Below are 19,816 nucleotides of genomic sequence, written 5' to 3'. Positions count from 1 at the left end.
CCAAAATCAGATTCCTTCTGAAGAGGAGAGTCTGATACTGTGTAGAATCTCATTCCCAGAACACTGAATTTCTCCACAACAATGGGAATCATAGCCAGACGACCCACCAGCTCCTTTGCCCCTTGTCCTTAGACCATGTAGGGAGTTCTTTTCATTGCGGTGAAATGGTAATTTGAGCTTGGAGATTCCAACTGGCCATCAGCAATCATTGGAAAATGGAAAGGAATCATGGGGCACCTGGGTGGCTCTGTGGGTAAAGTGTCCGACTTCAGCTCGGGTCAAGATCTCCCAGTCTGTGAGTTCAAGCTTTATGTCAGGCTCTGTGCTGACAGCTCAGAGCCTGGATTCTGCTTTGGATTCTGTGTCTCCCTCTCTCTCTCCCCCTCCCATGCTCGCACTCTGTCTCTCTCTCCCTCTCTCTGTCTCTCTGTCAAAAATAAATAAAGATTTAAAAAATTTTTGTTTTAAATGGAACGGAATCAGAAAGCTTGGGTCTGACTTCCTTTTTTTTTTTTTTTTTTTTTGACTTATCTGTGTTTTGTAACCATGGAGGAATCACAACATTGCTGGGGCTGACTTTGCCCATCGCCAAGTCATATGGGACTAAACTCCGGCACAAGAGAGACGAACTGAAGGGGCAGACACCGTTACCAACTTACTGTCCTTATCAGTAAAGCAATTAATTCTATCTTTTTGATATAGGACATTCCTTCACACAGGACTGCCTGCTCTTACTTGGGAATTCCCCTGCCCTCTTTTTCCCCAAATGCTTTCTCAATGCCGTGTTCCATAAACATGCAGTATCACAGAAAAACTTGCTTCTGGGACCTTCTGTTAAATGCAAAATATGATCATGCTCCTGAACTCCTGAACATGCTTTAAAATTTTTTTCTTTTAAATGTTTATTTATTTGAGAGAGAGAGAGAGAGAGAGCACGAGGGGGGGTGGGGCAGAGAGGGAGACAGAATCTGAAGCAGGCTCCAGGCTCCAAGCTGTCAGCACAGAGCCCAACATGGGGCTTGAACTCATGAACCATGAGATCATGACCTGAGCCAAAGTCACTTAACCAGCTGAACCACCCAGGCGCCCTCTGAACATACTTTTAATAGCTTAAAAGGCCTATTAACAGAAGACTGATGAATCGTGCATTTTTTCTCTTTTTTATCCACTTATCTGAGATTTGAGTGCTGAAGTGACTGTGAGTTTAGAAAAATAAAAATATTCGTGAAGAAATCAAAGACACAGCTTCAACTTATGGCTTCTGAATTTCAGAATTATTGCCCCCAATAATTCCCTCAGATGTTTATGTCAGTGTGTTTAGTTTATATATTATTTATACCGTGTGGTTATTTTATATAAAATATATGTACTACATTAAGTTTATTCTAAGAGGCTTATCTACTGGATTATTTCCTGTATTGTGCCAGAGTTAATTAAATTAATAAATCATTACCTTCATAATTTTTAGGATTAAGCCCTCTCACAATCATTAGACAAAAAGAATTCATTAGCAAACTATGCATCCAAATATGTACATGAATATAGTTAGAGGTTTAAAGGAAAATTTTATTTTGGTTTGGACTAAAAGGGGAAGCTCCTTAGAGTTCAACAAATTTTTTTTAAATTTTTGTGATGTTTATTTATTTTTGAGAGACAGAGCCTAAACAGGGGAGGGGCAGAGAGAGAGGAAGACACAGAATCTGATGCAGGCTCCAGGCTCCGAGCTGTCAGCACAGAGCCCGACACAGAACTTGAACCCACCAGCCGTGAGCTCATGACCTGAGCTGAAGTCGGACGCTTAATCGACTGAGCCACCCAGGAGCCCCGAGTTTAACAAATTTTTAACCTGAAATATTTCCACTGGAATATAGGTTTCCATAACTGTAAAAAGTAATAATGATCAAAAGTAAGATGATGTTTAAAATGTGCCATCTTACCAAATATTGAATGTAGCCTCACACCATAGAGCTAAAATACAGATTGCTTTTTGGATAAGGAATCACTGATCACAAGGCAAGCATTAAGCTTCTGTGACATCAGCAGTTACCACGACATCAGCAGTTACCACAAAAGCAGGAAGAAAACACAGGAGGTCAACAAAAGCTAGAGCGTCAATAGAAAGTAAGCAGTAAGGATGTGTCGCTCGATACAGTATCGCTGTGATCGTGGCGTCGGCTGTGCACGGAAGCATCTTCCTGAATCTTCTGCACGGTGTCATAAATGCATAGCCTGCTGGGGCCGGTCTGGGACTGAGAGTCGGCGGGGGCTGAAGTACACTATGAAGCGATGAGTTCTTTTCATTGTGGTTTGCATCTGGGTGTCCTCATGAACACAAGCTCTCAGCTGTTTGCTGGAAGCGTGGGAGAACTGGGAACCCCTTCCTGTACCCCCCTTAGGGCTGGAGTCAAAAACTCAGATAACATCTAACACAAATGAGGGCAGGAGGCCAAGCACAGGACTGACGGGAAGGGTGGTGACAGTGGCAAAGTCAAGTGTGGACACAGCTACGGAGCAGCTCCAGCTGTCTTGGCTGTGTGGGAAGCTACTGGGTTCTGTGTTGCCATTGGATTTGTTGTGAATGCTCTTAATTTTTAAATGTTGACAACTGATCCAAAACATCTTTTAAACTACGTTATGGATTTTTTTTTAATTTTTTTTTTAACGTTTATTTATTTTTGAGACAGAGAGAGACAGAGCATGAATGGGGGAGGGTCAGAGAGAGGGAGACACAGAATCTGAAACAGGCTCCAGGCTCTGAGCTGTCAGCACAGAGCCCTACTCGGGGCTCGAACTCACAGACCGCGAGATCGTGACCTGAGCCAGAGTCGTTCGCTCAACCGACTGAGCCACCCAGGCGCCCCTGTATTTTTTTTAAGTTTATTGTATTTTTTTATTTTGAGAGAGAGAGAGAGAGCAAGCAGGGGAGGGGTGGAGAGAGAGAGGGAGATGGGATCTCAAGCAGACTGTCGGCACAGAGTCCGATGACTTGGGCCTGAACTCCTGACCTGGGCCAAAACCAAGAGTCAGACGCTTAACAGACTGAGCCACCCAGGCATCCCTAAACTATGTTCTGGATTTTAAAAATGCATCCACAGGCTGAATAAGCCCATAGACCACTAGTTTAGGACCTTACCTCTGTTGTGGACCAGAGAATGAACTAACTTATTTGTCTATTTCAGGTCTGTCTTCCTTCAAAACCTAGAACCTTGGTTTCATGAACCAATGCGGTTACTGACACCCACTTTGCATATGCAAAGCCTTTTGCATGTAAAGCAATGGGGGGGGGGTTGGTTCTTTGTATTCAACAGCCCTAGTAATGTTGTAGTCTTTGTCTTCAAGTGAGGATTGATTAAGAGAGCAGGAATGTAAAACACCATCGGTCAATTCCCTTTCAGTGTCAATTCCCTTTTCAATGTCAATTCCCTTTTCAATGTCAATTCCCTTTTCAATGTTCCACCACAGGACCTTTCATCGGCTTGTTTATTAACACCTGTGGGTGTCGCCGGACCGCAATAATTGGAGGGCTGGTGAACTCCCTCGGCTGGGTATTGAGTGCCTATGCAGCAAACGTGCATTATCTCTTTATCACCTTTGGAGTGACAGCTGGTAAGCATAGTGATCTTTTTTAAACTCGATTTTAAATATATCTGTTGGGCATTTTGGCAATGAATAGTTATGGAGAAAAGAGACCCATTGAAATATTGTGTCCTTCTGTCTCCTCCCCCCCACCCCACCGTATACGCCAGGAAACACTTTTTAATATAAGATATTAAATATGCCTTGAGTGTGGAAAAACAACCTAATGAGCGCACTTGGCCTTCCTATTAGAATCTCATTAAATTTCCCATGATTGGTTCTAAGTTGCCAGTCTTCTTTCTTATGAGGAATAGGAAAGGGAAGGTGATAATACAATTCAAAATAATTCACATAGGTGAACAGACCAAATATGGAGAGAATTAATAACACAGTCTCACTTAATAACTGCAGAATGGAGCATGAATCATCGGATAATTATTTTCTCCTTCCGCCCCTTTCAAATGAGTGAAATTAGCAACAAAATCCACAGATATGTAGAGACTCTGAGAAGCAAGTCCAGAGCAGAGAGTGTCACTGCCCAGTGAATAGGTAAGAATTGGCCAGTAGGCAACATGGTTTGCATATCCGTTCTGCAAAACACATTCCCGGCCATAATTTCCTTTATCAACAGGTAGCAGAATTTGCAACAGATGAGTAGTTTCTTGTACAATTCTATTGCAGTGAACCAGATCTAGCCTGACTTTCCTTTTTGAGTACAGAGCTTCAATCCTGATAAATGACACCTTGATGACAGTGTTGGAAGAAGAGTTACACATTAGAATTTGGAAGTTTTGCTTTGTTTTTTTTTTTTTCCCCCCCACTTATTATCTGTGTGACTTTGGGCAAATCACTTAACCTGCTTACGCCTCAGTTTACTTATCCGCTAAATGGGATAAGGAAGAGTGCTGGGTTTACAGGATTATTGAAATGATTGAGATAATCTGTAGAAAGCACTTGGCACAGCATTTGCCACAAAATAGAGTCCTCAGTAGGTGTTAGCTAATGTGTAATTGTTGTATAGAATGCAACATCTTTATTATAGTATAAGCTTAAGTGCCTGCTTTATGATAGCAGGAGACCTGAACACAAAAACCTACCCTCCAAATAAGTTGGCAGGCTGGTTCTCTGTCAGTTACATCAATCCGCATAAAGCATCTCCGTGTCCTTCCAAGCGTAGTTTGAAAACCACTGATCTGAAGGACTTGGTAACAGCTCTGAAAGAACAACTTAAGATGTTTTCCCTGAGTAGTTTAGCAACTTTCCCCCAAACGGTCCAATGAATAGAGCCAGCACTGGGATTCTGATACTATAGGTGAGGAAATAAACACTCCTGCTGAGATCAAGGAGCCACACTGGGGTCTCCGGGCAGACATATGGGGCCCCTGTAACTTGATGGGCTGGTATTTGGTTATACAGACTAGGACTTGATCCTAAAAACTGGGACTTGAGTTCATTCTCATCATTCAGAGATTTCTAGGATTAGGTTCTTTGTTTAAATGAACTTTATTTCTTGCAAGTAATTGCTTTTTGACCTTCAAATAATATTGTTGCCACATTCATTCATTCCGTTCTTCATTCACTTACATATTCAACAAATATTTCTGGGTCTAAAGAAGTAGAGGGAAAATCAGGAGGCTAATGAAAGAAAGTGTATCTTGAGCACTCTATGGCTCCCACTTTTTATACAGGAAACACCCAAAGAAAGTCCCTGAAAATAAATGTATCCACCTCACCCACAAATACATATCTAACTATACTTAACTAGAAAATCCTGCTAAATCAGTTAGCTTATATATATATATATATATATATATATATATATGTAAAACCCTGGGCTGTCATTACAATTTATGTTCGCTATCCTTCATTCTAAAAAGTATTTGAGACAGATTTCTTTGTATCTCTCTCTTTTTCTGAACACCTAAACAATTAAAACCATGTAGGAATATCCTATTAGGCAGAAAAATAATGTCTGTCCGAGCAACCTTATTCAGCAGGGGGAGTCTGGATACATGTCTTCAGTTTACCAGTGCCCCATTTTCTTAGGTCTGTCTCCTGAAGACACGTTTTCCCCTATGCACACTGACCCAGGACCACAGGATTTTCTCTCCCCTTCTGGGCCTCTTTCCTCTACCCTGTTGGTAGGGCTGTAGCCCCTCCTCTGAACTTGAGTGTGGTAGAGAATTGTTCCAGGGCCCTGCCCAGGTCTGAACGTTAGCAGGGCCTTGCTTGACCCTTGGGCTCGAGCCACATATCCCTGTCCTGGGTAAGGCCTGTCCTATAAGCTTATGGAATACCCCTGCCCGTTACCGATGGCAAAGCCACCTTAGGAAAGGGGAGGATGCTGTTAACGGCATGGATAGCATAACAGGGAAATAGATATTTGCAACGTTGGGCCTGGAGGTTTTTTTCCCTCACACATGAGATTGTCTATTATGTACACCGAGGTAGAATTAGGGCTTATGCTTAGGTACTTCCGTTCTTTTCCTATTAATCATTTGATTCTGCTGGTGTTTAGAAATCCATAACCACATTACATTTAGGATGCTAGCTATTGTCAGAAACAAATCCATTTAAAAAAAATTAAACTTGCTTTGTGCTCTCAGCAAAATCCAGACTATGACAAATTTCACAGGACAAATGACCCAGTTCTCTCAACAAATAAATTTCAAGGAAAAACCAGAGAAATTTCAAGAGGCTTAAAATTCGTGCCAACAAATAGCACTGTGTGGGCCTTATTTGGACCCTGGTTAGATAAACAAGTTTTTAAAGAAAATGTAGTCATTTCTGAGACAATTAGAAATTCAAACACTTTCTGGATATGTCATGACAGCAAGAAATTCTTCATTTCGGGGCTGCCTGGGTGGCTCAGTCTGTTGAGCGTCCGACTTTGGCTCAGGTAATGATCTCACGGCTCGTGAGTTTGAGCCCCTCTGTGCTGACAGCTCGGAGCCTGGAGCCTGCTTCCGATTCTGTGTCTCCCTCTCTCTGACCCTCCCCCACTTGCATTGTCTCTTTCTCAAAAATAAACATTAAAAAAAGGAAAAAAGAAATTCTTCATTTTTTTCAGATTAAGCTGGTTAAAGAATTCTTCTATTTAGAGATTTATACTAAAATATTTGCACACAAAATGATATATGCAGGATTTGCTTTACAGTCAGGGGGAGGAGGAATTGTGTTTATGGACTATTGGATATTTTTCTCTGCCTCTTTGAATGTTAGGATATGACAGATTCTGGGTGTTTTGTTTGTGGACTTAAACATCATAAAGATTAATCTAGAGTTTAGTTCAAAATTAAGGATAGCCATTTTCTTCCTGCTCATTTCTCACATAATGCAAATTATTATTACCCTCATGGAGGCTTGCAAGGGGGCTTGGGGACCTGTTCCTACTTCTGCTGGGAATCAGTTGGAAGCTAGCTTAATTGTTCTTTTTTTTTTTTAAGTTTATTTATTTTTGAGAGAGAGAGAGAGAGAGAGAGCGAGCATGAGCAGGGGAGGGACAGAGAGAGAGTCCCAAGCAGGCTCCGTGCTGTCAGCACAGAGCCTGACATGGAGCTCTCTCCCACGAACTGTGAGATCAGGACCTGAGCCAAGATCAAGACGCTCCACCGACTGAGCCACCCACGCGCCCCAGCTTGTTTTTAAAACAAGGGTGTCCACCTGAAGACCGTTGGAGATCATTGCCTTCTGACAGTTGCTATAAATATCACTGCTCTCAGGTAAATAAAGGGGGCAGGTGGCTTGAGGCTGGTTTTAGAAACTCAGGCTGAAGCAGGGGTGCCTGGGTGGCTCAGTCGGTTGAGCATCTGACCCTTGATTTGGGCTCAGGTCGTGATCCCGGGGTCGTGGGATTGAGCCCCACGTCAAGCCCTGCTCCGAGCGGGGAGGCCGCTTGAGAATCTCCCTCTCTCTCTGCCCCTCCCCGGCTCATTCTCTCTCTCTCTCCCTCAAAAAAAAAGGGGGGGGGGGCGGGTGGGGGAGGCAACACCACAGCTAATTTCCAGGTTATTGTGAAAACCAAATCAAATAAAGCCTATAAAGCAACTGGCCCACTGTTGGCTCTCAGTTAATGGTAGTTCGTATTGTATTTGCGTACATGACTGCCCTGGTCTTCTTTTAAGTTCAGGTAATTCTGAAACTATTAGACGACGCTGAACTAAGGAGGCTTCAGCTCTGGGGAGCGACATCGGCCAAAGTCTCTTTCGTACTATCATGCCGCCATTCTCATGTCAGGACGTCTTAAGCATTATGGCGAATTAGCCCCATATATGGCGCCCCATGGTCATTGAAGTGGCTTTTGTGGTTTCCGTTGCACCTATAAGTTAAGAATGCAAACCACGACCTCCTGACCAGCATTTTGTTTCATTTCATTTCATTTTTTAAAATCAAATTCACTTTTTAGTGCCGTTTTAGGTTTGTAGCAAGAGCGAGTAGAAAGCCCAGTTCTCTTATGCCCCCACCCCCAACACACACAGTCTCCCCCACCAGCATTTTAATTTGGTCAATGGAAACACAAACTGTTGCAGTTTTCTGAGAAAGATAGCAGTAAAAATCAGAGATACAAGTAAGTATTCTGTGGTTCTCACGTCTGGTAGCTGGGTGTATTTATGGGTACATTCCTTTTATTCTTCCTATACATTTGTGAACAAATGGACCCATTTCTGAGGCTTCTCCAAATTGCCTGGAATTGCTCTGCGGCCGCTGGTACATAAATACTTTCCCGGGTACTTAGTGCAATTAGCGCTGACAGCAGGGCCCTTGGCATCCATTTATTTGTTCAGTCACCCATCTCTTCATGCCTGCGTCCGTTCGGATCTTCTGATGTGAGCATGCTGGCTTACTTCATTATTGGAGTAAGCTGTGCTGCAAAGCCTCATAGGGAAATGAGGGACTAGAAACTTCCACGGATGACCCGCTCCGGGCTTACCCACTGAGCTTCTTTGTTACGAACATCATTCTTTCTTTGTGTAAAAAAAAATAGCATAGAGGGGCGCCCGGGTGCCTCAGTCGGTTAAGCGCCCGACTTCGGCTCAGGTCACGATCTTGCGGTTTGCAAGTTCAAGCCCCGTGTCGGGCTCTGTGCTGACAGCTCGGAGCCTGGAGCCTGCTTCGGATTCTGTGTCTCCCTCTCTCTGCCCCTCCCCTGCTCACACTCTGTCTCTGTCTCTCTCCAAAATAAATAAACATTAAAAAAAAAAAGAAAAAAGTAAAACCAAATAGTACAGAGACTATGATAATGAAATGCTGCAAGGTCTGGAGACGGTCACTTACGTGGCGCTGTGTGCTTTTTCTCCCCGTCCAACCCGCGCAGGCTTTGGAAGCGGGATGGCCTACCTGCCGGCTGTGGTCATGGTGGGAAGGTACTTTCAGAAGAGACGCGCCCTTGCCCAGGGCCTCAGCACCACCGGGACGGGGTTTGGCACCTTCCTCATGACGGTTTTGCTCAAGTACCTGTGCGCGGAGTACGGTTGGCGGAACGCGATGTTCATCCAAGGCGCTGTGTCCTTGAACTTGTGTGTTTGCGGGGCGCTCATGAGGCCCCTCTCTCCTGGGAAGGAGCTCAACGACGACGGTGGAGGGAAGGATCCACAGGTGGTCCCGGCTCAGTCCCCTGGATCCAAGTCAAGCGGACAGTTGGACGGAGCAGAAGAGAAGGGTGGCGGGCCCAGGAACGAGGAGACCCTCGGGGACCTCCCCGCCCAGGCGGGCCAAGAGAAGGCAGGGCACGGCCAGAACATGGGCGCCTTTCGGGTCCTGAAGACGGCGAGCCAGCTGACCAGGAGAGTCAAGAAGGGCTTCCGAGCCTGGTACTCGGGCTATTTTGGAGCAGCCTCGCTCTTCACTAATCGGATGTTTGTCGCCTTCGTTTTCTGGGCTCTGTTTGCCTACAGCAGCTTTGTCGTCCCCTTCATCCACCTCCCAGAAATAGTCAATTTGTATAATTTATCCGAGCAAAACGATGTTTTCCCTCTGACCTCAATTATAGCAATAGTGCATATCTTTGCAAAAGTGATCCTGGGCGTTGTGGCCGACTTACCTTGCATCAGCGTCTGGAATGTCTTCCTGATGGCCAACTTCACCCTCGTCCTCAGTATTTTCATCCTGCCGCTGGTGCACACGTACGCCGGCCTGGCGGTCATCTGCGCCCTGATAGGGTTTTCCAGTGGTTATTTCTCCCTGATGCCCGTAGTGACTGAAGACTTGGTTGGGATCGAGCACCTGGCCAACGCCTACGGCATCATCATCTGTGCCAATGGCATTTCCGCGCTGCTTGGGCCACCGTTTGCAGGTAAACCATGAGAGGTTTTAAGAGCTTCGAGCACATGTAGAGAGCTGGGTGTGTTCTCATTTGTGTTTTGAAGTCCAAGAAAGAAGTTCCCGTTTGTGCACGTGCGTCTTTTTCTTCCCGTTCTGGGCCCCCCAGCTTCTCATTTGTAAACGTTAGCAAGGTAGCGGTCCTTCTTTCAGGTAGAATGAGATGAACTTTCGATCCGTATCCGCAAGATAAGCGGCCGGGCTAGTAAAGTTAAGTGGGCAGTGGAATCGCGCAGAAGCCCTACCCCATCTGGAGGAGGCAGCCTCCGCCCACCTCCAGCTGATCGCGGTCACCAAGAAATTTGGAAAACTGTTGCCAGATCCTCTGTCGTTAGTGTTGTTGCTGCCGCTGCTGTTTCCAAAGGAAAACTAGGACTTGAGCTCTTAGGTGACGTTTCCAGATTTGTCTTAATTAAATTTAATAATTTTTTTTTTGGGGAGAGAGAGAGCATGAGCAGGGGAGAGGTGGAGAGAGAGAGAGAGAGAGAGAGAGAGAGAGAGAGAATCCCAAGCAGGCTCTGTGCCCAGTGTGGAGCCCGACGCCAGGTTCCATCTCACAACCGTGAGACCATGACCTGAGTCGAAATCGAGAGTTGGACGCTTAACCAACAGAGCCACCAAGACACCCCTATTTTATTTTAATTGAAGTATCGCTGACACACAACATTATATTAGTTTCGGGTGTATGACGTAGTGCTTCCACAATTAGGTTCATTATGGGCTGCTCATCATGGTAAGCGTCATTATCGTGACATTTCCGGATGTTTAAGATACTGCGCATAGGTCCCATTGGGACACACCAAGGAGCTGGGTCTAGCCCGGTAGCAGTTTCTTGTCGCTGCTCTGATAACTGCCACGGACTTACGGGCTTAAAACATTACAGACTTACTACCTTATAGCTGTAGGGGTCAGAAGGCTAAATTGGATCCCAGCGGGCTACAGGCAAGGTGGCCGCAGAACTGCCTTCTTTCTGGAAGCTGCGTGGAGGCACCCATTTTTTTCCCCCGTGGCAGCTTCTGGAGACTGCCTGCAGCTGTGGTTCTTAGCCCCTTCCTGCACCTTCTAAGCCGGCGACGCAGCTTCTCATCTTCCTCTGATTATGACTCTCCTGCTTCCTTCCTTCACTTGGGTTGCATCGGCTCTGCTGGACAGTCCAGGATAATCCCCGTCGCGAGATCCTTAACTCAATCCCATCTGCCAAGTCTCTTTTGCCACGTAAGGTAACGTTCACGGGTTCCAGGGACTAGGACGTGAGCAGCTGGGGAGACTTGGGGCATTCTGCCCGCCAGAGGCCCAGAGGCCACCAGTTGACAACAACCGGGGCCAGCTCTCTCCCACGTGTTCACCTGAGTTCAGTGAGGAACTTGCTTCCTGCAGTGGGTGTACCAGAAATCACGGGTACTCAGGAGTCCTAGGGCAGCCGGGGATCTCTCCGAACCTGTTGTTTGTGGAAAACGTATCAGCAGGTAGACTCAGCCCCCAAGAGGCCAGGTACTGGGCGAAGGTGACGAAGTCAACTCTCTGTCCAAAGATTGGAGGCAGGAGCCCACATAGGGTGGCAGGGGCTGGGGCCAGACATCAACACATAGGTGCCACCTAGAGGTGGCTGACAGGGCTGCGAGGTCAGGGCCGGTAGCTGTCGTCAAAGCTGCCAGAGCTTTTGTGCAGTGATTTCAACTGACTTGGTAGAGCCTCACCCGTTCGGGTGCCCCCACCCCCTGCTTGCCTGGCCCCTCCTGGCCCTTTATTCTCATATCCTCTGCAGGAATACCTCTACCAAAGAACCCCATGGCTGCAGGACAAAGCCCTCCCCGCCCTTTCCTTCCTAGTCTCTCTAGGGATCATACAGTCATATCCTATCCTACGACCCCACTGGCAGAAGGCTTGTGTCAACACATTCATTTTTAAGTCCCCCACAGAATGTGAAATTCAAGAAATCATGGATTTCTGCCTAGACAGCTGATAGCACTGGCTGGTAAAGGTTTAAGACCCAAGACTCAGTTTAGGAAACCTACCGGCTACATGGGGGGCTGCTCCCGTTCTCTGTCCATACACAGACACGCGGGTGCAGCATTTCTAGGTAACAGTGATTAACAGGCAGTGTAGCAAACCAAACTGGTAGCTGAAAAGCTAGAACTTGCTCAGGGATCTCATGCAGAATTTCCTCTCGGGGATGCAGTTGGCTGTAAGAGAGCACCCCACCAATGGTAGCTTAAACAGAGATTTAGTTGTGTCGCATAATCAGAAATCTGTAATTCAGAGATACTGGATGGTATAGGGACAGCGTCTCCAAGATCCTTCTGGCCTTTTCCTTATGCTAATTGCCTCATGGCCGCACAATGACAGCTGCAGCTCCAGCCCCTACATCTTCATTTATAATAAGGAGGAGGATGGGAAGAAAGGCTCGGTTTCAGCAGACTTCCATTTCCATCTGACCGGCCAGAACTGTGTCACACAGCCAGTCCAAGCTTCGAGGGAACTGCATTTTGCTTTCTAGCTTCTGTAGTAGAGGAAGGAAAGGAGAAAAGAATTGAGGTTGGGGGTTGGATCAGGCAACCAATGATACTTCCTAGAGATGTTAAACCGAAATATCCATTAAAGGGATGGGGATATTATCAGTGGCTCACCCACTCTCTTGTTGAAAGTTCTTCAGATATATTGTATTTGGAAATGGAATCTGTCGTTGACGGTTCTTTTCATGATCCAGGTGTACTTTCTGCTTCTTTTTTTTTTTATTATTTAAACAAAATTTTTTTTTTTACATTTATTTATTTTTGAGAGACAGAGCACAAGCGGGATAGGGGCAGAGAGAGAGCGAGACACAGAATCCAAAGCAGGCTCCGGGCTCCGAGCTGTCACCCCAGAGCCCGACATGGGGCTCGAACCCACGAACGGTGAGATCATGACCTGAGCCAAAGTCGGACGCTTAGCCGACTGAGCCACCCGGGTGCCCCACGTACTTTCTGCTTCTAATGGTCAGTCTGGGGTTATTTTTATACTGATCCGCCAGATTTCAGTAGCAACACAACACAGCTGTGAGGTGTGGCACATGCAATTCATGATCAACGTTAACTAAAGCACCAAAGTTGGCCAGCATACTTTCTTTATCCCATTCTCATGGTCATGTCCTTCTCACTGATTTGCATTCTAGGGCACTTTTTGGAGTGGAATAGAAAGAAATTAGAACCAGAGCAGGGAGTTATACCCAACCCTCAAATCGTCATGTGTTATCTCTGCCTGCTTCAAGGTTCCCACCACGGATGGTAAAAACCGCTGCATTAATGATTAAGAATCATCTATGAATGGATGTCAAAGGCTGTCCTGGGGACTGTAAAATCAATGTTCTGCTGTGCGTCTCTAGGCCACCAGCTGAAGGGGATTTTCTTTCTTTTTGTTTGTTTCTTCATCTTGCACCAAACTCATGCACTAAGGAATGCTGACAACATCATTGGCTAATTGCACTGTGTTTATTTAATCCATTAACTTTCCAGGCCAAGGAGCCAACATCGCAATGGGATGGAAGCCTAGTCTTCTGTGTATCATAGTTCAGAAGCAACTGGCAATATGAGTAACCAAATTACCACATGAAATTCTTGCTAGAAATTCAAGGTGGGCTAGAAATTATTACTGAGCTTGGTTTGCTACAGGAAACATTATTGTTCACATTACTTTTTTCTCTTTTAGTGGGCTCAGAAATGAATATGTTTCCCATTTGCCAAAGTGATTTCTACTGGCATTAAAAAATCTGATACCATTTAGTAGCAGGTTAGACAATCACACAGTTCCATTTAGGAGAAAAATATACAATAAGATATTGAACAGACATTTCAGCCCTGGCATTTAGCAACATGAACTTTTTGATCTCATTCATTTCTAGTGTTGTTGGGCATTCAGTTCATCTCTTTGAAAGATGTAATAATAGTAGATACTTTTCTAGAAGTTTCCAATGTAAAATATAGCAAAACGTGGCCCTCAGATTTGACTAAGAATCTGCACACACATACGTCCTCTGTTTGCCTAAAATATAGCAATTAACAGTGTTTTTCATCAAAAGCTGGGAACACCTATTTAATAAATAAGAAAAACATCTATCATTCCTCATTTGACAGACTCCAGTGAACAGTGAATGCAATTTAATAGGGAACCGGACTTTACCTGGAAGCTGTTGATTTGAATTGGCTGAATCAAGGTTGCCGAAGATGCCAGTCTCCAAACCGAGGAACCGAGATCAGACCTGTAGGGAGAGGTGGTGAAGGATGGATGAGGTGGGCAGCTTGTCAGAAACATCGTTTCTCTGAAGGGTTACGTCCCTGCGTGTTGAGGATCAAGGCACGTGGCAAAGCCCTGTCTCTCCTGACCTGCTTTGCATCTGACGCAGGGCTGGATTAAATTCAAAGTGGCAGAAATGTTAAAACCAGCACCAGAGAGAAACCACAGGAGCCAGGGTCACTTAAAAATAAATCCTAAAGGTTGGGGCTCCCAGGTGGCTCAGTGGGTTAAGTGTCCAACTCTTGATTTCAGCTCAGGCCGTGATCTTACAGTTCGTGGGTTCGAGCCCCTGCATCGGGCTTTGCGCTGACAGTGCGGAGCCTGCTTGGGATTCTCTCTCTCTCCCTCTTTCTCTCTGCCCCTCCGCTGCTTGCATGCATGTGCATGCGCTGGCTCGCTCTCTCTCAAAAGATAATTAAATAAATAAATAAGAAACTATAAAAACTTGAGTGTGGCTTGTGCTCGTGGTTAAGCTTGGGGCTACAGGGGAGCTAGGGGCCACATCACAGAGCCCTGGGAACTTATTTCAACCCCTTCAAACAAAAAAGTAAAGGAAGTAAATAGTCTGATCTGCATACAAATTGATTTTCCAATCAGTTAAGATCTCGTCCTGTTTCTGAGACCCATGTTCAGCAGCAGGGATGGGTCACCTCGTTCCAGCTGTCAGGCATTGGTCATTCTTTCTACCCTGTCACTCGGTCATATGAAAAGCACAGATTTACCCATTGAAATGACATGGTCACCATTCATAGGGGATGAGTGGAGTATGGGAACCTCATTTATGTTTTTACCGATTGTTTTTAACTGTAGCTTGTAGATGGTCCTGTCACATACTCCGTATGTAGGGACAGGGCACCGCGTTATCTGCAAGCAGGCCCTTCATAGGTCACAGTGGCACACAGGTGTCAGGCGGTAACACAGAGCCAAGTTGGGTGCGGTCTCATTCACCTGTCCGTGTCAGAGTCCCTTCTGATTCCATTGGAAGTCACGTCTGTCTCTGGGGTATATGTTCAGTCTTCCCTTGTTCCTCTTGTCTCGGATCAGAAATTAAGAAACCCTGAGAGCATTTTACTAAGCTACATCTCAAGAGCCCGGTATTTTCTTCTTTCGTGTGTTTATATCAAAGAACAAACTCAAAAAAGTTGGTTAACTTCTAAAGTATATTGGGAGCCCATGGTTTTTGAGTGGTTACAATGTATCAATGTTTCATGCTGTGAAGTGTTTGCTTTTCCTTATGACTACCTTGACTCACCTGGTCGCGTTAATTACGCAGGAGATACAATGAATGAAGAGATAAAGACAAGAGCCAGGAAGTCAGAAGCACTGCTTGACATATTGAGCAGTTGCTTTTGTGTAGCTATTTGTGGGTGGGAGAAGGTTTAGTTGCGTTTATGCATTCATTTGCCAGATAGTTTTGAAAAGATAGCTTTGAAAGGTGGTCACGAAGTACTCCCTTTCATCATTAAATCATTTCTATCTTCCTTATGTCTTTGCTAATGTACGTGTGCGTCTGAAAAAAAAAAAGTGAATGTTCAAAATTTACGTTTTTACCATAAATGAAATTCTTGTGGATGGTTTAATCCTCTTAGCTTGCATGGTTTGCATGTCATGGGACCATGACGTGTGACGGATTCTTAGATTTAATCACTGGGGTGTGACTGTGTTTCATAGTTTCTGAGACCTTTTTTTTTTTCTTCCACATTTTAACATTTCTGAAATTGGAATACATTTTACAAAGCCCTGGGACATTGGGTCATATTTCAACTGACAAGGATATTTCTTTCTTATTGCTACATAAGATAATGATGCATCATGCAATTCATGGTGTCTTAGAATCCATGAACTATAATAGCATTTTACAGAGTGCCTAGTATGATGAGCGTATGAAAGCTTTAGATTATAATATTAAAGTATGATTTCTTAAAAACTGAAAATCTAGGGGCGCCTGGGTGGCGCAGTCGGTTAAGCGTCCGACTTCAGCCAGGTCACGATCTCGCGGTCCGTGAGTTCGAGCCCCGCGTCAGGCTCTGGGCTGATGGCTCGGAGCCTGGAGCCTGTTTCCAATTCTGTGTCTCCCTCTCTCTCTGCCCCTCCCCCGTTCATGCTCTGTCTCTCTCTGTCCCAAAAATAAAAAAAAATAAAAAATAAAAAAAAAAAAAACAAACAAAACTGAAAATCTAGTCACATATATATATACACACACATATATATATACACACACATATATATTATACATATATATACACATATATACACACATATATATATTATATAACATAGTTATATAATATATATATTAAAGTTTTATAGCTGTAAGTATGAATTTATAAAACATGGAAACTTGTATTCTTTATAGAATAGATGTTTACTCTCAAACACTCCACAGTGAATGAAGGTTCAAATGTCTCGGCCTTTTTTGGTATACACCAGAAACTCCTTCAGAAGGGTTTTGAAAGTTTGAGAAAAGATTGGTGGTTATATTTGTGAAAAAAAAGAAAATCATTGGGTTCACTTTTCAACTGCTGGCTTTGTGCCAGCCTGAGAGAGCCTGAGAGCTGCACATCACATCCTCCCAAGGGTCAGCCAGCCACTGTTTCCAGGCCTTGAGTACTTTGTAAGGTGCCCTAGCAGCTTAGAGAAAAATGCCTGCCGTTCCCCGGCACCGAGAACTCTGGCTTGTGTAGCCTGGGCTTAAAAATAGCTAAATGAAGGGCACCTGGGTGACTCAGTCGGTGAAGTGTCCGATTTCTGCTTGGGTCATGATTTCACGGCTTGTGGGTTCGAGCCCCACATCGGGCTCTGTGCTGACAGCTCAGAGCCTGGAACCTGCTTCAGATTCTGTGTCTCCCTCTTTCTCTGCCCCTCCCCTGTTCATGCTCTGTCTCTCTCTCTCTCTCTCAAAAATAAACATTCAAAAAAAAATCTTTAAAAAATGGCTAAATGAAATGTTTGGGGTATTACATGACCTATAACTAAATCCTTATAGAAATATTTATAGGAGCAGTAATTGTGTTCTTGACTTTCATCAGCTATGTTACACTGAATATATTCTTTTTTTGGTTTTGCAGGTTGGATCTATGACATCACAGAAAAATATGATTTTTCCTTCTATATATGTGGCTTACTCTACATGGTAGGAATACTCTTTTTACTTATTCAACCGTGTATTCAAATTATCGAACAATCCAGAAAAAAATACATGGATGGCACACGTGTTTAGCGTCATGTTATGTTGCCCGTAAGATTTCTCTGTGGTACCCACACCTACCTCACATGATTGCTGTGAGGAGCCTGTGACATTGTGGGGAAGGGCTTTGGATGGTAACTGGCACTGTCATTTGTAAATGCCATAGTCGTGACTTCGTTCGAAAGCAGCACTGCCTTTCCGTTTGGGGAGAAGCAATGCTGGGAGGTATTAAAGCCTGCATATGTCTTAGAGAAGACAATGTCCTTCGAAGACACCCTATTAAATAGTCGGTAGAAATGCCCTTACAAAAACTATTCTCTCTCATCATCCCCTGGGACTAAGGTTTTAGCTACAGCTTTTGAAACAAACATGGGGAATAAAATCTTTTCAACTCAACTACTCTTTGTAAGGTGGAAATTAACCAAATGCTTTTGGAAAGCTTACAGAGGACTGGGTTTCAAGCACAAGAGTATAACTAGGTTTCAGAACTTGTTACAGGGAGCTGTTGATCTACTAGTGAAAAGCAAGCTCTAATTTCAAAAGTAATACCTTTAGTACAATCAGAGAAACACAGTTTATATTTTTATGAAAGAATCCTGCAGCTGGGGAGTACGGTTTCTAAATCTTCCTCTAAGAAAATCATCTGCCGTCAATCCTAATTCAATATCTAGCTATAAACTGAACCTTAAGACAAAACGTAGATAAATAATAATGATTTCCTTAGTGAGAGGTCGTATTTGTCACACAAACATTGAATCAAGGGCTATGATTCAAGCACTTTTATTCATATCATTGGCCTCTTCGTTTTGGGGACATGATCTGGGGTTTATAAAAAAATTTTTTTCTGAATTTCTCCCACCCAATAAATCAAGCAGAGAAGTAATTGCTGGCTGGTATCTAAAGCTGGCAGTTAATCATTTTTAAAGTGTGTTACTAATCCAAAATGTGAGACTATCAAATTGTGAGGTTCATAAACAGAATTCCCTTAGTCTAGATGTCTGTGCACCCGACAATGGAGTAGTGCTAACCAGTAGCCCTTCTCCAGAGTCTCTTGTTAGGGAGACAGTTCATTTGCCTGAGCTCGTTGAGGTTCCAAAAATAGTTCTCTTGACTGCTTTCGTGCACAAAAGATAACTGTGGTCCATGACATCAAATAATGCTCTTCCTTTATCTGAGATGTTTATTTTTCTAAGCCAGAACAGTTTTCGGACTACAGAATGTTCTTCCCAGATTTTGAAATTTCTGGCCGCCTTATTTGTTTACACATATTTTAGAACCGTGTAAATTTCTACTTACAATTTGCTCCTCACACACGTAAAAATCCTTTAATATCATTGCCCAATGTCTTGGGTCAAATTTATCTAAAGTGAGCACAGACCATTCTGTTATCCTTGGTAATTAGAAGCAGGGACAGTACTAACAATTGGAATCACAGAATGTTACCCCAAGTTTCGTTTTAGCCAATAGTTTCAGGTTTTTCCTCCACCAAACGCTTCAGAGCTGTTGACAAGGGATTACGGGGACAAATTTCCTTTTTGCTTTGTCTCCATTATTTCCTGTTCCGATGTCTCGTGGGAGGAGTTGTGTGATTAAAGGGACCACCAAAATCACAATAATAATAAAAGGCAGCTAATGGAAAGGAGAAACAAAAGCATAGTTAGTATGCACACTCAATATTACCTCTAATGACTCAAGAATCGCCTGTAAATTGTTATAGATAATAAATTGCATGCATACTTCATTTGGTTCAACACAACGACCTATTTGTTATCATTACAGCTTTGGCTGCTGTTTAAGAATCCAGCTGTCTATTTTGATAAAGGTATTCTTAAATCCTGAGGCAATGCTCTATCTCTCTATATGTATTTACTGTAATATCAGATAACTAGATTGAGAAAAAAAAAAAACAAAACTTGTTTTAAAACTGACTACAAGCCTTCCATTACTTTCATGTTCGGACAACACCAAATTAACAAGAGGCGGTGTTCAGTATTTTGAATGGTGCTATAGACCATGCATTTTGATGTTCACACTGCTGGCTGTGCATCATAAACATGAACTTTTTATCCAGTTCCCCGGCTTTCGTTACACCCGAGTTAGACCCGCTGAGGTGCAGTTCATACAGCTGTTCGTTGACTTTCTGCATTTGTGGAAGGGTGATTTCCACCAAATCAGAAGTTCCCATTTTACAAAAACACTAAAACCTGCTTGCAGCATTCATGTGGACAACAGAATAAAAGAGAATGCCATGAAGAATTACAGCAAACATATTAACACTTCCTGTTTAAACTATGTTATTATTCACAGTTGACAATATTATAAATGGTTCATTGTATATTTATACCACGTGCTTTATAGTGTTCCCCCCCACACACACACATATCCAAGCGACTTTTATTTACATAAGATGAAATAAATTTTGTCCTCTTTAAAGATGGTCATTGTGTTTTTTATGTAAAATCTCTA

The 19,816-nt window shown here is 43.7% G+C and overlaps 2 protein-coding genes across 3 annotated transcripts in view; one reads left to right on the top strand and one right to left on the bottom strand.

The window, feature by feature from the left end:
• The window catches only part of LOC102971498 (probable G-protein coupled receptor 148), a 60,842-nt gene extending 58,865 nt beyond the window's left edge, over positions 1 to 1,977 (bottom strand). Inside the window, exon 1 of the mRNA XM_042995586.1 lies at positions 1,938 to 1,977. The gene's annotated coding sequence lies outside the window, so the exon portion shown is untranslated. The remainder of the gene's footprint in view (positions 1 to 1,937) is intronic.
• SLC16A14 (solute carrier family 16 member 14) overlaps positions 1 to 19,595 on the top strand; it is a 33,186-nt gene extending 13,591 nt beyond the window's left edge. The window contains exons 1-4 of one of the 2 annotated variants that reach the window (XM_042995585.1): positions 2,135 to 2,305; positions 3,463 to 3,606; positions 8,891 to 9,868; positions 17,232 to 19,595. In XM_042995585.1, the coding sequence (XP_042851519.1) occupies positions 2,287 to 2,305; positions 3,463 to 3,606; positions 8,891 to 9,868; positions 17,232 to 17,383 (1,293 nt within the window). In that variant the 5' untranslated portion in view covers positions 2,135 to 2,286 and the 3' untranslated portion in view covers positions 17,384 to 19,595. Of the gene's footprint in view, positions 1 to 2,134; positions 2,306 to 3,462; positions 3,607 to 8,890; positions 9,869 to 17,231 lie in introns of those variants that run through there. The other variant, XM_042995584.1, reaches the window with a different exon arrangement.
• The last annotated feature ends 221 nt before the right edge of the window (positions 19,596 to 19,816 follow it).

Source organism: Panthera tigris, chromosome C1, assembly GCF_018350195.1.
Source record: "Panthera tigris isolate Pti1 chromosome C1, P.tigris_Pti1_mat1.1, whole genome shotgun sequence".
Classification (NCBI taxonomy): Eukaryota; Metazoa; Chordata; class Mammalia; order Carnivora; family Felidae; genus Panthera; species Panthera tigris.
This window is presented reverse-complemented; position numbering and strand designations above follow the sequence as displayed.